Consider the following 17,653-nt stretch of genomic DNA (forward strand, 5'->3'; position numbering starts at 1 on the left):
TTAATATAAATGGAATCAATTGTGATGTAGCATAATGTTCTTAAGATTCATCTATGTTGTAGTATGAATCAGTAATTTAATCCTTTTTATGGCCAAGTAATATTCCATCGCATGGGTATACCACATTTAGTTTATCAGTTCAATAGTTGATGGACACTTGGGTTGTTTCCACTTTTTGGCTATTACGAATAATGTTGCTATGTTTAAACTCTAAAAACCACCTACTTTCAGCTCTGTAAGACTTGTGTTGCAATGTAACAGGCATATGGAAGAAGCCAAGGAATGACATGATAGCTTTATGGGTTTCACATTTGTAGCACTTTTCATTCAGGATCTATCTGAGATGCCTTATTAGCCTTTCTGAATTAGGAACAACTTTTTACTATTGCTTAAGTCTGTGAACTAGTAAAACCAATGTTGTGAAGGCATTGAAGACAGAATGTTTTGAAAGAATCAGAAACTAACATTCTCATCTGCCTCCTCTTCCCTACACTTGCTCTTAATTATTGTTTCCTCAGGAAAGGAGATGTGGCATTACTGAACTGTACAGCTATTGTGAATACCAGCAATGAAAGTCTCACGGATAAGAATCCTGTGTCAGAGAGTATCTTCATGCTTGCAGGGCCTGATTTGAAGGAGGACCTCCAGAAACTTAGAGGTAAGTGAACTTTCTTAGGTCTGTTAGTGCTTAGGAAGCATATATTTTGATGTTTGAAGAAGTATAGTGTCATTCTAAGTAGATTTAGCTCTATTGGTGTTGTTCAATTACAGCCTCTGATAAACCCACAATGTGTTAGAAACTGAATGCTGAGACTTTTACTCAGTAAAACTCTTTCGTGTTCCTGAATTTTAAAATGACAGTTGTCATAGCAGGTTAGATCTTTGGTAACATTTTCTTGACTGTATATTGTCTTGCACTGATAAGCCTTATAAAACAACTATGCTCTGTCTAAACTGAAGCTTTTTTTATTGAGTTTTGATGTTGACAGAGAAATTTTTATATACCTCCTGGACATAAGAGTATTGCACTTCTGTAATGAAATTGAATTACTGGCAAAAAACCACAAGTGCATTTTAAGAGCAAATGCATTCTGGGTTAATTCTGTACTTGCTGTTTTCGTTTGTATGTTTTAACCAGAATGTTATTCTTGGAATATTTCTTTGGAATTGGAAATAGGAGGAATCTTGTTTACTTTATTTGCATTTATTTTCTTAACTTGCCAACCTGGCAACTTTTTGTTATTGTTATTTGAGTGCAAAGAGAATATTGTGAAATTTAGTCATCCCATTTTATAAAAAATATTTATGAAATAAAGCAATTTTTCTTAAAATGTAAACAACAAATCCCTTCTCTATAAAAGTCTTCATTTCTTAGACCTCTGTGATTTAACACTGACAATTGGTTTCTAACCTAATAAAGGTATTAGAATTTGAACAAGAACATTTATAATGTTGACCATGAAAGAAGGGATAGAGAGAGAAGAGTTAAATAATCTATCTTATCAAGACACTAAACTTTAACCGGGAGGGGAGAAGTGGGGGAAAAAGCCCTCAATTTAACTAAAAGCATGATGCTATGAAAAACATGTAGAAATTACAAAATGTATTAGGGATAAAGCTGAGAAGTTCTTTGAAAAGAGTAACAGAAACTGGTCTGGAAAAATTCCTGATGGCCTCTGTGTGTGTGTGTGGGGAGGGTGGGGCGCGCGCATATTCTCACTTACACCTTAAATCTGGACTTACGACTTTTAAAAAAATAAAATAACGAAATTTAAGTTTACAAAATAAAAACTCAATTTTTAGCAGCATATCTTTGGAGAGTCTTCAAGCTGGGGTTCATATTATAACTCTGTCCTTGACGAACTATGTGACTTAAGACCAGTTAATTTGCCTCTGTGCCTGTTTCCTTATCTCTAAAAGGGGGATGATGATAGTAGTCCCTGATAACAATCCCTACCTCAGTTCCTGACTCATAACGAGAGCTCAGTGAATATTTGAAAATGGAAAAAAATTATCATGAAGAATAAATTATGTAATGGATATTAAGTGCTGCTCCTGCTAAGTCGCTTCAGTTGTGTCCGACTCTGTGCAGCCCCATAGACAGCAGCCCACCAGGCTCCCCTGTCCCTGGGATTCTCCAGGCAAGAACACTGGAGTGGGTTGCCATTTCCTTCTCCAATGCGTGAAAGTGAAGTCGCTCAGTCATGTCCAACTCTTCGCAACCCCGTGGACTGCAGGACCCCAGGCTCCTCTGCCCATGGGATTTTCCAGGCAAGAGTACTGGAGTGGGGTGCCATTGCCTTTTCCCTATTAAGTGCTAGGCACATCCTAAGCATTCAGTATTGTATATGGTGCTAGCTACACTCCTCAGTTGTATTGATTAATTAATCAGTGCCAACCTGGAGAAAGATTATCAGTGATACACTAAAGGGCTAAATACTTAAGTCTGTCCTCTTTTTAACATTTTTAATAACAACTTAGTAAATGATTACAAAGTATGACTTAACCAAATCTGTAGATGATAAAAAATGGTGAGAGGAGTAACAGAGGAGAGACATTAGGTTCTAGACTCCTGCTGCTGCTGCTGCTGCTAAGTCACTTCAGTCGTGTCCGACTCTGTGCGACCCCATAGACGGCAGCCCACCAAGCTTCCCATCCCTGGGATTCTCCAGGCAAGAACACTGGAGTGGGCTGCCATTTCCTTCTCCAATGCATCAAAGTGAAAAGTGAAAGTGAAGTCGCTCAGTCGTGTCCTACTCTTAACGACCCCATGGACTGCAGCCCACCAGGCTCCTCTGTCCATGGGATTTTCCAGGCAAGAGTACTGGAGTAGGGTGCCATTGCCTTGAAGTATGAGCCAAAAAATGGAAAAAATTGACAGGGATGAATATAAAAGTATTGCAGTAAGTTTAAAACATTAATCACCCAAGTTCAGAATGGGAAAGCTCAATCTAACAGCTTTTCTTAGGTGAGAATTTGCTATCTCACCTAATAGTAAAATGGCACTATCATCAACCACCACATTTGTCATGCAAAACTCTTTAGGGTTAACACTTGCTCTTTCTTTTTCCCCATATGTCTGTCTTTAAGCCCTAAATCAACCTTGAATCTCTCTATGTTATCACTGCCTTCATCCCAGCCTGTGCTGCCATCATCCCCATCTGGATTATAGTCATCGCCTTCCTCCCAACTGGTCTCCCTACATCCATTCTTTTCTTAAATCTGTTTTCCACATACAGGAAGTATTTTCTTTTTAAATTGTAAATCCCTTCTTATTGCTCCCCTGCTTCAAACCATTTAGTGGCCTCTCATTGTGCTTAAAATAAAATCCTGACTCCTTATACTGGTCTCCAGGGGCTTGCAAGATCTCACTCACTCACTTCCAGGTCCCCTTTTACCTTTTGCCTTGTCACCCAGCTCCTTTTCAATTTTGCATGTACTAGTGTTCTCTCTTAATTCTGAAGTCTTTGCTTACATCTCTTCCTGAAAGCACTATTTTCTTTTCTTCAGAATTGGTCATTCTATCCATGGTATATGCTTCCAGCCTGCAGTACTTGTCTTGGAGCTCTTAATTATAATTTTATGAATTGTTTATGTAATGATTGTGTCCCCATCAAACTTTGAACTCCATGAGGACAGGAACTGCATGTCTTACTGTCCTCTGTGTTCCCAATACCAAGAACAGTAAAGGCATCCTTTCAGTAGCTAATAAATAAATGAATAGACATTCCTTGGGATTTTAACTTAGAGACTCAGAGGTGATAATGCATCATTTCTACTGAAAACACCAACAGTATTAGATGCATCTTTTTGTAACATCACAAGTGAAGGTTTGTTATCAGCAAAAATAGACAATTAAATCTATAAGATGTTTGATGTAATCCTCATGATAACTACAAAGAAAAAACCTATGATAGATACACAAAAGGTAACAATAGATACACAAAAGATAAAGAGAACAAAATCAAAGCATACTAGTTAAAAAAAAAAAAAAGCAATACAGTAAGAGAGGACTAAAGGGTAAAGGACTGAAAAAACCATCAAACAGTTAACAGAATGACAATAATTACCTATTAATAATAATTTTAAATGCAGAAGGACTAAATTCTCCAACTAAAAGACACAGAGTAGCTGAAGGACTAAAAAAAATTCCAACAATATGCTGTTTACCAGAGATTCACTTTAGCTTAAATGACACATACAGGCTGGAAGTGAAGAGACTAAAAAAAGATAATCCTTGCAAATGGAAACCAAGAGAGAGTAGGAGTGGCTGTACTTATATTGTATAAAATAGACTTTCTGTCAGAATTGGTCAGAAGAGACAGATGTCACTATATGGTGGTAAAGGGATCAGTTCATCAAGAAGATATAACAGTTGTAAATATGTATGCACCCAGCATTGAAGCACCTATGTATCGAAGAGAAATATTAATAGAACTGAATGGAGGAATAAGATAGCAATACAGTAATAATTGAGGACATCAGTACCCTACTTTTAACACTGGATAAATCATCCACACAGAAGACTAGTAAGGAGGCATCCACACAGAAGACTAGTAAGGAGGCTATCTTGAGACAAGGAAAATAAAGCATGCCAAACTTATGGGATGTCAAAAAATTTTTTAAACCCAATTATAAGAGAAATTTATAGCAATAAATGCCTACAGTAAGAGAAGAGAAGAAGCTGAATGGTTCTATGAAGACCTATAAGACCTTTTAGAACTAACACCCCCAAAAGATGTCCTTTTCATTATAGGGAACTGGAATGCAAAAGTAGGAAGTCAACAGGCAAATTTGGCCTTGGAGTACAGAATGAAGCAGGGCAAAGGCTAATAGAGTTTTGCCAAGAGAATGCACTGATCATAGCAAACACCCTCTTCAGCAACACAAGAGAAGACTACACATGGACATCACCAGATGGTCAACACCGAAATCAGATATTCTTTGTAGCCAAAGATGGAGAAGCTCTATACAGTCGGCAAAAACAAGACTGGGAGCTGAACTGGGGTTCAGATCATGAACTCCTTATTGCCAAATTCAGTCCCTTGGACTGCAAAGAGATCCAACCAGTCCATCATAAAGGAGATCAGTCCTGGGTGTTCGTTGGAAGGACTGATGTTGAAGCTGAAACTCCAGTACTTTGGCCACCTGATGCAAAGAGCTGACTCATTTGAAAAGACCCTGGTGCTGGGAAAGATTGAGGGCAGGAAGAAAAGGGGACGACAGAGGATGAGATGGCAGGATGGCATCACCGACTCAATGGACATGAGTTTGGGTAAACTCTGGGAGTTGATAATGGACAGGGAGGCCTGGTGTGCTGCAGTTCAAGGGGTCGCAAAGATTCAGACATGACTGAGCGACTGAACTGAACTGAAGAGGAGGACAATCTCAAACAGCCTAATTTTAGGCCTCAAGGAATTAGAAAAAAAGAAAAATCAGTCTAAACCTATAATTATCAAAGGGGAAAGGAAACACATATTAGAGCAGAAATAAAAATTAGAAAATAAACAGTTGAAAAAAAGCAATAAAGAGTTGACTTAAAACTAAAAAAATAAAAATTAAAGAAGGAGAAATGTTTATCCAGACTAACCAAAGAGGGAAAGAGGACTCAAACAAAATTCTAAATGCAAGTGGCGATATTACAGCTAATACTATAGAAAGACAAAGGATTATAAGAGACTAGTATGAACAGTTATTTGCCAATATATTGGATAAGCTAGAAAAAACATAACTTCCTAGTGAACATACAATCTACCAAGACTAAACCATGATGCAATAGAAAATCTGAATGGACGAAAAAAGTAAGGAGTTTAAATCAGCAATCAAAACCTCCCAACAAAGATTACCCATGACCTGGTGGCTTCCCTGGTGAATTATACCATATATATATATAGAGAGAGAGAGAGAAAGAAGAATTAATTTCAATTCTTTTCAAACTCAGTCAAAAAGTTCAGGAGTACATACTTCCAGACTTGTTTTACAAGGCCTGAAACAAAGCCAGACAAGGAAACTACAAGAAAAGAAAAATATAGGCCTATATCCCTGATAAGTATAGATAAAAAAACTCTCAACAAGATAGTTGCAAACCAAACACATCGGCAATTTAATTATATCATCCTTCCAACAGATGAAGAAAAAGCATTTGACAAAATTCAACACCTCTTTCATGATAAAAATTCTCAAAATATTTGATGTAGAGGAAACATACCTCAACATAGCCAGAACAGTTAGACAAGAAAATGAAACAAAAGGCATCCAAATCCAAAAGAAGTAAAATTGTTACTTTAATATTTTTAATTTCTACTCAAAGCCATCTATAGGTTCAGTACAATCCCTATCCAAACTCCCATGGTATTTTTCACAGAAATAGATAAAACAGTTCTAAAATTTACGGGACTACAAATGACTCCAAATAGCCAAACAAATCTTAAGAAAGAAGAGCAGAGGTTGCGGCAACATACTTCCTGATTTCAAACTGTACTATGAAGCTGTAATAATAAAACCAGTAACATCACTTGCCTTTCTCTGATGTAATCCTTCATTTTTGTGAGTAAATCCACCGTAAGATTTGTGGGAAAGGTGAAAGGGGACAAAACTATTGAGGTCTTATTTCTACCTTCAAACTTAATTGGTAGTTTGGGTGGAAATAAAATTCTAGGTTAGAAATTATTTTCCAGACTTTGAAGGCATTGCTCCATTGTTATCGGTTTTCATTATTGCTATTGAAAAATGTGATGTTATTGTTCCAGATTCTTTGTATGTTACTGGTTTCTTTTCTGGAAACTTTTATGATCTCATCTTTATTTCTGATGTTCTTTTATTGTAATTTAAGTGATGTGGTGTGGTCTAGTTTGGTTATTCCATATGCTCTTTGAGTCTAGAAACTTACATCTTTCCATTAGGGGAAATTTCTTGTTTTGTTTGTTTAATAATTTTCTTCCTGCTGTATTCTCTGTTCTGTCTTTGAAGAAACCTGATTGAATCTGTACCTTCCATTTCATCTTCCAAGTTTTATATCTGTTACCTCTTGTCTTCCATCTGTTTATTTTCTGGTAGATTTCATCAACTTTAGGTTTAACTTGTCTATTGAACTTTTTATGCCTGCTGTCATATTTTTCACTTAGCTATAACAGTTAGATAAATGCCTTTTCCTGTTCTCTGAATATTTCTTTTTTTAAATATAACCTTGTACTTTTGTTTTCAGATGTACTATGTTTTCTTTATCTCTCCAAGAGCAGTAATTACGGTGTTGGGAGTTTTTTTGCTCTCTTTTTAATTTTCCTTCCCAATATTGTCTTTTTTTTTCCCTGGCTGCGCTGAGTCTTTGTCGTGGCGCATGGACTTTCTCTAGTTGTGGTGCAAGGGCTTCTCGTTGTGGCGCGTGGGCTCAGTAGTTGTGGTATGTGGGCATAGTTGCTCCATGGCATGTGGGATCTTAGTTCCCTGACCAGGGATCAAATCACTCTCCCCTGCATTGGAAAGCAAATTCTTAACTACTGAACCACCAAGGAAGTCCCAACGTTGTCTTTTTTTTTTTTTTTTTTTTTAAGCATTTGTCCTCTGCCTTTTCTCTGCTCCATTTGTGAGAGGCTTAGTATGTCATGTGAAATACCAAGCTGGATGAATCACAAGCTGGAATCAAGATTGCTGGGAGAAATATCAACAACCTCAGATAGGCACATGGTACTCTGATGACAAAAAGGGAAGAGAAACTAAAAAGCTTCTTGATGAGGGTGAAAGAGGAGAATGAAAAAGCTGTCTTGAATCTCAGCATTAAGAAAACTAAGATCGTGGCTTCTGGTTCCATCACTTCATGGCAAATAGAAGAGGAAAAGTGGAAACAATGACAGATTTTATTTTCTTGGCCTCCAAAATCTCTGTGGATGATGACTGCAGCCATGAAATTAAAAAACATTTGCTCCTTGGAAGAAAAGCTATGCAGACCTGGTCAGTGTGTTAAAAAGCAAAGACATCACTTTGCCGACAAAGATCACTATATTCAGAGCTATGGTTTTTCCAGTAGCATTGTACAGGTGTGAGAGTTGGACCCTAAAGAAGGCTGAGAATTGATCAAAGAAACATCAAAGAAGAATTGATGCTTTTGAATTGTGGTGCTGGAGAAGGAAGACTCTTGAGAGTCCCTTGGACTGCAGGAAGATCAGACCAGTCCATCCTAATGGAAATCAGTCCTGAATATTCATTGGAAGGACTGATGCTGAAGTTGAAACTCTAATGCTTTGGCCACCTGATGCAAAGAGCCAACTCATTGGAAAAGACCCTGATGCTGGGAAAGTTGAAGGCAAAAGGAGAAGGGGACAGCAGAGGATGAGATAGTTAGATAGCAACACCAATGCAATGGACATGGATTTGAGCAAGCTCTGGGAGACAGTGGAAGACAGAGGAGCCTGGCTCGCTGCAGTCCATGGGGTCGTGAAGAGTTGGACACGGCTTAATAACTGAACAACAACAGAAACAGTTCCTCACTTCTGGTGATCAAGTGTCAGCTTACTGAGCAGGGAAGAATTGAGAAGCTACTGGGAAGCTTTGTGTGCATAGACTGCTGCTGCTGCTGCTGCTAAGTCGCTTCAGTCGTGTCCGACTCTGTGCAACCCCATGGACTGCAACCCACCAGGCTCCTCCATCCATGGAATTTTCCAGGCAAGAGTACTGGAGTGGGGTGCCATTGCCTTCTCCGGTGTGCATAGGCAGGGATCATTAATTGCTTGGTGGATCTCGAAGCAGATAGAGATCCACCATCTGCTTCAGCAGGAACCCTGCTGTTTCATTGAGGAACCATCCCTAATTTATCAGAATCTGTAGGCCCTTTGGTTTGAGCCTCTTAGTTTCCTGAAAGAGAATCTTCCAGGGGTATAAGCATGAATGTCTGTGTTAGAAGCCAGTTAGGAGCAGAGATCTGGAGCTGTTACTCTTGAGTATAACACTTTAATGAAATCCCATCTTTTCAGCCGTGCCTGGGGTTCTGGAGTCCAGAAACTCTCTATTTCAGTATCTCCTGAGAATAAACCTTCCTGTTGCTGTGGTGGTAAAGAAATCATCACCTCACTGTGCTGGCTGAGGGAGAGGTTGTTGCAGATTAAATGTTTTTATACAGACTTTTAACTCAGACTCTTCTTAGTCCCACTTCACCTTATAGTCTTTAGAAGTTCTTAGGACCTCCAATTTCTGAGCCTTTTTAGTGTTCTTCAGTAATAACAACAATAGTATTAATAGCTAATTTCTGAATTCACTTTGCATAGATTAATAACTCATTTAATCCTGTGAAGGAAGTACTATTAGTGTCTCTCTTATATAGGAAATTGGAGGCCAAACCTTTGTCCAAAGTGTCATAGCAGGAACATGGTAGATTCAGGATTTGAATCAGACCAGTCTGTCTTCTCTCCAACACTGCCTTGCCGAGCACACCAGTTTGCTTCATACTGGTCATCCCATTTCTGCAAGCAGTTAGGTTTCTCTGCTTTACTTAATCAGTTGCTTCTAGTCCACTGACTTTATTCCTTCCAAAATTTTGATGGTGTTTTTTTCTGCTTCATGTTCTCTCCCACCCTCTTTGTCTCTGTTTTTATACCTATTGTATTGCTTTACTGTCATTTGGTGATTAGAGATGTTTGTGTTCAGTCCGTATTTTTAACTGAAATTTCGCAAAGTTCTTAATACTTTCTCTGTTTCATGCATTGTTCTGTTGGTTTGTTGTTGTTGTTTTTCCTAACAACTCCATGACTTACATATTCTCCATTATTCCCAGGTTGCCGGACTGGTGAAGCAAAATTAACCAAAGGATTTAATCTAGCTGCCCGGTTCATCATTCATACGGTGGGACCTAAATACAAGAGCCGCTATCGCACCGCCGCTGAGAGTTCCCTGTACAGCTGCTACAGAAACGTACTCCAGCTGGCAAAGTACGGCTAACTCAATTCCTAGACATAGCATGCCATATATTGTTAAAGGCCCTGTTTTAAAATGAAACCCAGCTTTGAAAGTCAAATTTTGAGGAATTTAGACAATTTAGGAGGACCCTGAAAGTAGAATTCATCATCTTCTCAAACTCGACAGAATAAAAGGAATGGATTTAGGCGACTTGAGAATTTAACCTGTTCACATTTCACTTAGTTCCCATTTTCCTCAGAATGTATTTCCTCCAAATGGTGCAGTTAAGTTATATATTAATATAATACTATATAGTGCAGTTGGGTTAACTATGGCAGATTTGTTGAAGGGACAGGGAAGGAGAAATAAAGCTGCATTTTCTATTTAGTTATTCTGAAGGTTTGTAGTATAATTTTTGTGTTTTCTGTTTGATTGCAGAGAGCAGTCCATGTCTTCTGTTGGATTCTGTGTCATCAACTCTGCAAAACGGGGTTACCCTTTAGAGGACGCAACACACATAGCACTTCGTAAGTAATGTTGGAGAAACTATATAAATTAGCATAACATTTCCTAAGTAGGATCGGGGATACTGTACATAAATTGAATTTAAAAACAAAAGCTTTTTATCACTAGTTAAATAGTTATAGCTAAAGAAGGTTTGTTGATTAACTGATCATGGCACCCTGGAGGGAAGTTTGTATTGACAGGTTGCAGAGCTCTCAGTTTACTTTCTAGGTTTGACATTTTAATCCATTTGAATAAAGGCTTAGAAAAGTTACCTATTAAGTTTGAAAAATGATACCAAGCTGAGACACATTTGGTATTCAAATCATAATTCAGAATAATCTTAGCAGATTGGAACAATGATGTCAAAACAGATTTTATAATATCAGATTGATATAGCCCTTTGCAGTTTAAACAGTAGCTTTCACATGTGCTATTTAAATATAAAACCCTGCATTTAGGTTTTTAAAAGACTAGACTCAATAATTGTGAGTCAGAATGTCATATATGTTATGTGAAAATATGATACTCTAGGGAGTCCCTGATCTTACTGTCTTATACAGGTTCAGACCACATCTCGAGTTTTGTATATAGTTCTCCGTGTCATATCTCATGAGACTGACAGATTGGAGGGCAAACAGTCTGAAACATTAGTGGTATTTCTCCTAGAGAAGAGCATGCTCTTAGCATGCATGGTACCCAGATATCTCAAGGAGTCTCATGTGGACTTATTCTATGTGACATTTTTAGAGCAGTAGTTCTTAACCTTTTTGGAAGTCGTCATAAACTACAGTGAGCACCTGATGAAAGAAAGCTGTGGACCCTTTCCCAGAGGAATGTACATACGTAGGACATTTACATGCTCTTTCAGGAAGTTCACACATCCTTGTAAAGATTGTAGGTAAGACGTTCAGCTTTATAAGATAGGTCTAAGACCAAGTGACAAGGAAGATTTGGTCCCACCTGAGATGGACTATCTGCAATAGAAAGGTATTTTAAGTGTATTTTTTGTCATTTAGAATGTTCACGCCGAGGCTAAATGATCATTTTATTTGGGAGGGATACTATACGAGATCATTTTACAACCCCTTTCTATGTCTGGAATTTAAAGATGGAAAGCTGGAAGTCTTATATTCACCCAAAAATTACAAAAGTGTGTGAATGTATGAAATTATTATTGCTATTACTAGGTTATATGTCTAAAATTTAGAGTGAGAGCATATTCAATCTTAAATGTATTTAATGATTAGTTATTTCGAAAACTAAAATTTTTCTTATGCAAGGATTTTATAGTAAATTTATATATTTTACAGTTACAGCTTATATACATTATACTTACATTAAGCTTCTTGAGGAGCAGAGATCTTTTCTTATCATCTGTGTATTTCTAGTACTTTACAAATGGTCCTTGCTGAAGAAATACATATCTTAAAAGGGGATAAAGAAATTCCATTTTATTTCTTCCATCAACCCTGAGCTTTAAATAGTGTAGTATCTGTTTTACGAATAAAGAGGCTCAGAAATTTATCATGTTCTTAGAGTTATGCAGACTTGGAACATATATCCAGGCCTCTGACTCCCAAGTCTAGTAACCTGTGTATTATACTACATAATTCATTATGCTCGAGTTAGGACTGCTTTGGTGGGAAACTACTGTGTTATGGCTAGCCTGCATGTATTCTCAGTGATCCCTTACCAAAGCAAAGTTCCTGCCTCTATATAATTCTTCCTGGCAAGGCTTTTGGCAGGTTTCAACTGTCTCTGGTTTCACTTAACCTGTGCCCCGTATCTCATAGCTTGAGTTAGGCCTTTTGTGTCTCCATTTTTTACTGAAATAATCATATGGATTAGAATTTAAAGAGAGGCACCATTATTTTGTAGAAAAGGCTCTGAAAAACTAATTAAGACTACTGGTTTTTGGTCCCAGTTCTACTAATCTAATTCTAGCTCTGTGGCCCCCAGAAAAGTTACTTGATGCAGTACCATAAAGGAGTCAGCTTTGAACAGTAATTGTAGAAATAGCAGATAAAGATCAAAAATAGGCATAAGGGACTTCGGTGAAACAACTTCCAGAGATTTAATTAGCACAAAGGAAATGTAAAGCTTTAAGATAAGCAGGTTAACCTGTATTTTAGAAGACCTACTTGACTTATTACACCTTAAATCTAATAGCAAAACTATACTATTTCATTAAAAAATATATTCACACGCACAAACCCAATTGTGCTCTTTGCCCATATGCTTTCTGAGTATCTGGGAAATAAATGGCCTTTAGGCTTTTATAGCATATACAGGCCAAAAACAAATCTAAGAATGTGACTCTTAAGTCCTTAGTTCCAAAAGCTGTCTCACTTATTACACTGTCATTGAAATTTATTTCATCTGAAGTCTAAGTAATATCTTCCTGATAGTTGTACCAAGGCTCGTTATTTTTTTATTTTTCCTTAGTTCATGTGCAGTTTAGTTTTTCTCCAGAAGAAACCTTAAAGAACCATCTGCATTTAGATAAATTTATCAGGTTATTTACTCATTCAACAGAAGTCTGAGTGACTACTGTGTTCTAAGCCATGCTGTGTGGTAGAGAATACAATGGTGAGAAAAAAAAGGCAATGATGTTGTCTTTACTGTGTTCCCAGGTTGGAAATTTTAATGTCCTACATGTGATTCTCACCCGTTGGGAATGGTCAAAGTGCAAGTCGCTCAGTCGTGTCCAACTCTTTGCAACCCTATAGACTATACAGTCCATGGAATTCTCCAGCCAGAATTCTTGAGTGGGTGGCCTTTCCCTTCTCCAGGGGATCTTCCCCGCCCAGGGATCAAACTCAGGTCTACCCACATTGCAGGCAGATTCCTTACCGGCTGAGCTACAAGGGAATCCCAAGACTGCTGGAGTAGGTAGCCTGTCCCTTCTGTAGCGGATCTTCCCGACCCAGGAATCGAACCGGGGTCTCCCGTTGAAGAGTTTTTACTAAAAGTTAGGCACATGGCATTCTGATTGGGTGTGGACCACTAAAACCACGGAGCCATGATAGCACTCTTTTTTTTCACTCCTTTTTACAGAATTACTTTTCTGAATGAACTCTGCTGTTGAAAGAATTCAATTTGGTTACTAGTGAGTGTTGTATTTTGTCTTCCAAAGGAAATCCCACAGTTTTATGCTGGGAAGCTATTGTGTGTAAACTTTAAAACTTGGTGTCAAAGTGAATATAGGATGGAAGAAATTCCTTTTTTAATTTTTTTTTTAAACTATTAAAGCAGAACAGAGGGAGAGATGAGAAATTTGTCACCTGATGGAGAGAGAATTAGGAAGTTTTGTTCAGTCCTTCAACAAATGGGTCTCCTCTGTTAGGTTCTCGAGGTACAGTAGTGAACAAGGCAGGCTGTACTACATCAATAACCAGAGCCATAAAATGTTCTTTCAGTTGTTAGTTATTTTTGAATGATTACTTGCCATATTCCTAAGGCGTGGTAGGCCTTAGTAATATTAGTGTTAAGTTTACTTGACATTCAGAAAGCTCACAGTCTAGCTATAAACAGCTGCGAGAAGTTCACACAAGGAGGGCTATTCAGACAATTACAGGGGTAACGTAAGGAAGGATGGCGTTATCTACAAAGGAGATGGTCTTTGGATAGGGAGAAATGAGCAGGCGTTCACTAAGAGAGGGTCATGGTGGATAAAGGGTATTCTAGTCAAAGGTGACCATGAAAGCAGAAGTAGGGGAACATCACAGCAAGTGGTGTATTCTGAGTCCAGCAAAGAAGCCAGTGGCTGAAGCATATGCTATAGTTGGAAATAGAACTAAGGGGTGGAGGTGGAAGGGTAGTTAGTGGTCAATGCGGAGAGCCATGCTGGGGCCTTTGGATCTTAACCTGTAAGCAGTGTGGAGCCATCAAAAATGTTTAGCAAGGTGGGTAACATAAGATAACATAGGGGCGACAGTGAATATGTAGGCTTGGAAAAGAGAAGCAAGAGAGCAGTTGAGAGCTTATTGCCAAAGTTTTTGTAAGCATTGAGACACTGAGAGCAGCTGGAAGAGAGCAGGAATGACTGTTAGAAATATTAGCAATAGAATATAAAGTACATAACAACCCATTGAAAGTACAGGATGAAGGAAGAAATGAAGGAAGAGTCAAGAAAATTCAGGATTCTAGCTTAGCTGAGGGGTTGGATGTTGCTGTATAACTGAAATAAGGAGTGCAGTAAAGGAGCACCAGTGTAGGGAGAAGTGGAAGTCAGGTCTGGACCTGTTGGGATCAGGTTTGGACATGTTGAGTTTGAGGTCACGGTGGCAAGTAGGGATTTCAGGGTTTTTTTGTTCATTAAACAGAGTATAGAGAACAAACACGTATATCAAGGAGGAAATAGTGTTGGCTGGGGGATAGAAAGGGATGAATTGGGAAATTGGTATTGACATGTATACATACAGCACTATGTATGAAGCAGGGCAAAGGCTAATAGAGTTCTGCCAAAAGAACACACTGATCATAGCAAACACCCTCTTCCAACAACACAAGAGAAGACTCTACACATGGACATCACCAGATGGGCAACACCGAAATCAGATTGATTGTATTCTTTGCAGCCAAAGATGGAGAAGCTCTGTACAATCAGCAAAAACAAGACTAGGAGCTGACTGTGGCTCAGATCATGAGCTCATTATTGCCAAATTCAGACTGAAATTGAAGAAAGTAGGGAAAACCACTAGACCATTCAGGTATGACCTAAATCAAATCCTTAATGATTATACAGTGGAAGTGAGAAATAGATTTAAGAGACTAGATCTGATAGAGTGCCTGATGAACTATGGATGGAGGTTCATGATATTGTACAGGAGACAGGGATCAAGACCATCCCCAAGAAAAAGAAATGCAAAATGGCTGTCTGAGGAGGCCTTACAAATAGCTGTGAAAAGAACAGAAGTGAAAAGCAAAGGAGAAAAGGAAAGATATTCCCATTTGAATGGGAGTTCCAAAGAATAGCAAGGAGAGGTAAGAAAGCCTTCCTCAGTGATCAATGCAAAGAAATAGAGGAAAACAACAGAATGGGAAAGACTAGAGATCTCTTCAAGAAAATCAGAGATACCAAGGGAACATTTATGTAAAGATGGGCTCAATAAAGGACAGAAATGGTATGGACCTAACAGAAGCAGAAGATATTAGGAAGAGGTGGCAAAAATACACAGAACTGTACAAAAAAGATCTTCACTACCCAGATAATCACGATGGTGTGATCACTGACCTAGAGCCAGACATCCTGGAATGTGAAGTCAAGTGGGCCTTAGGAAGCATCACTACGAACAAAGGTAGTGGAGGTGATGGAATTCCAGTTGAGCTATTTCAAATCCTGAAAGATGATGCTGTGAAAATGCTGCACTCAATATGCCAGAAAATATGAAAAACTTAGCAGTGGCCACAGGACTGAAAAGGTCAGTTTTCATTCCAATCCCAAAGAAAGGCAATGCCAAAGAATGCTTAAACTACTGCAGAATTGCACTCATCTAACATGCTGGGATTTCTGTGGAAGGAATGATGCTAAAGCTGAAACTCCAGTACTTTTGGCCACCTCATGCAAAGAGTTGACTCATTGGAAAAGACTCTGATGCTGGGAGGGATTGGGGGCAAGAGGAGAAGGGGACGACACAGGATGAGATGGCTGGATGGCATCACTGACTCGACGGACGTGAGTCTCAGTGAACTCCGGGAGCTGGTGATGGACAGGGAGGCCTGGCGTGCTGCAATTCATGGGGTTGCAAAGAGTCGGACACGACTGAGCAACTGATCTGATCTGATCTGATCTGAACACGCTAGTAAAATAATGCTCAAAATTCTCCAAGCCAGGCTTCAGCAATACGTGAACCATGAACTTCCAGATGTTCAAGCTGGCTTTAGAAAAAGCAGAGGAACCAGAGATCAAATTGCCAACATCTGCTGGACCATTGAAAAAGCAAGAGAGTTCCAGAAAAACATCTATTTCTGCTTTATTGACTATGCCAAAGCCTTTGACTGTGTGGACCACAATAAACTGTGTAAAATTCTGAAAGACATGGGAATACCAGACCACCTGAGCTGCCTCTTGAGAAATCTGTATGCAGGTCAGGAAGCAACAGTTAGAACTGGATATGGAACAACAGACTGGTTCCAAACAGGAAAAGGAGTACGTCAAGGTTGTATATTGTCACCCTGCTTATTTAACTTCTATGCAGAGTACATCATGAGAAACGCTGGGCTGGAAGAAGCACAAGCTGGAATCAAGATTTCCGGGAGAAATATCAATAACCTCAGATACGCAGATGATACCACCCTTATGGTAGAAAGTGAAGAAGAACTAATGAGCCTCTTGATGAAAGTGAAAGAGGAGAGGGAAAAAATTGGCTTAAAGCTCAACTTTCAGAAAACTAAGATCATGGCATCTGGTTCTATCACTTCATGGCAGATAGATGGGGAAACGGTGGAAACAGTGGCTGACTTTATTTTTCTGGGCTCCAAAATCACTGCAGATGGTGATTGCAGCCATGAAATTAAAAGACGCTTACTCCTTGGAAGGAAAGTTATGACCAACCTAGATAGCATATTCAAAAGCAGAGACATTACTTTGTCAACAAAGGTCCGTCTAGTCAAGGCTATGGTTTTTCCAGTGGTCATGTATGGATGTGAGAGTTAGACTATAAACAAAGCTGAGTGCCAAAGAATTGATGCTTTTGAACTGTGGTGTTGGAGAAGACTCTTGAGAGTCCCTTGAACTGCAAGGAGATCAGTCCTGGGTGTTCATTGGAAGGACTGATGTTGAGGCTGAAACTCCAATACTTTGGCCACCCGATGCAAAGGATTGACTCATTTGAAAAGACCCTGATGCTGGGAAAGGTTGAGGGCAGGAGGAGAAGGGGACGACAGAGGATAAGATGTTTGGATGGCATCATCAACTCAATGGACATGGGTTTGGGTGGACTCTGGCAGTTGGCGATGGACAGGGAGGCCTGGTGTGCTGCGGTTCATGGAGTCACAAAGAGTCGAACATGACTGAGTGACTGAACTGAACTGAACTGATGTATGAAATAGATAACTAATGAGAACCTACTGTATAACACTGTACTCAGTGCTCTGTGGTGACCTAAATGAGAAACCAAAAAAAGAAGAGATTTATGTATACATACGGCGGATTCACTTTACTGTACAGCAGGAACTGACATAGCAGTATAAAGCAACTTTGCTCCAATTTAAAAAAGAAAACAATATAAAAATTTGGGAGCCATCAGCATTTGGAGCA

The 17,653-nt window shown here is 38.8% G+C and overlaps 1 protein-coding gene across 2 annotated transcripts in view; it reads left to right on the plus strand.

Moving 5' to 3' along the window:
- GDAP2 (ganglioside induced differentiation associated protein 2) overlaps window positions 1-17,653 on the plus strand; it is a 68,101-nt gene that overhangs the window by 11,440 nt on the left and 39,008 nt on the right. For both annotated transcript variants that reach the window (NM_001046013.2, XM_059883072.1), the window contains 3 exon segments: window positions 519-658; window positions 9,764-9,917; window positions 10,324-10,412. In NM_001046013.2, the coding sequence (NP_001039478.1) occupies window positions 519-658; window positions 9,764-9,917; window positions 10,324-10,412 (383 nt within the window).

This window comes from Bos taurus, chromosome 3 (assembly GCF_002263795.3).
Source record: "Bos taurus isolate L1 Dominette 01449 registration number 42190680 breed Hereford chromosome 3, ARS-UCD2.0, whole genome shotgun sequence".
In the NCBI taxonomy this organism is placed as follows: Eukaryota; Metazoa; Chordata; class Mammalia; order Artiodactyla; family Bovidae; genus Bos; species Bos taurus.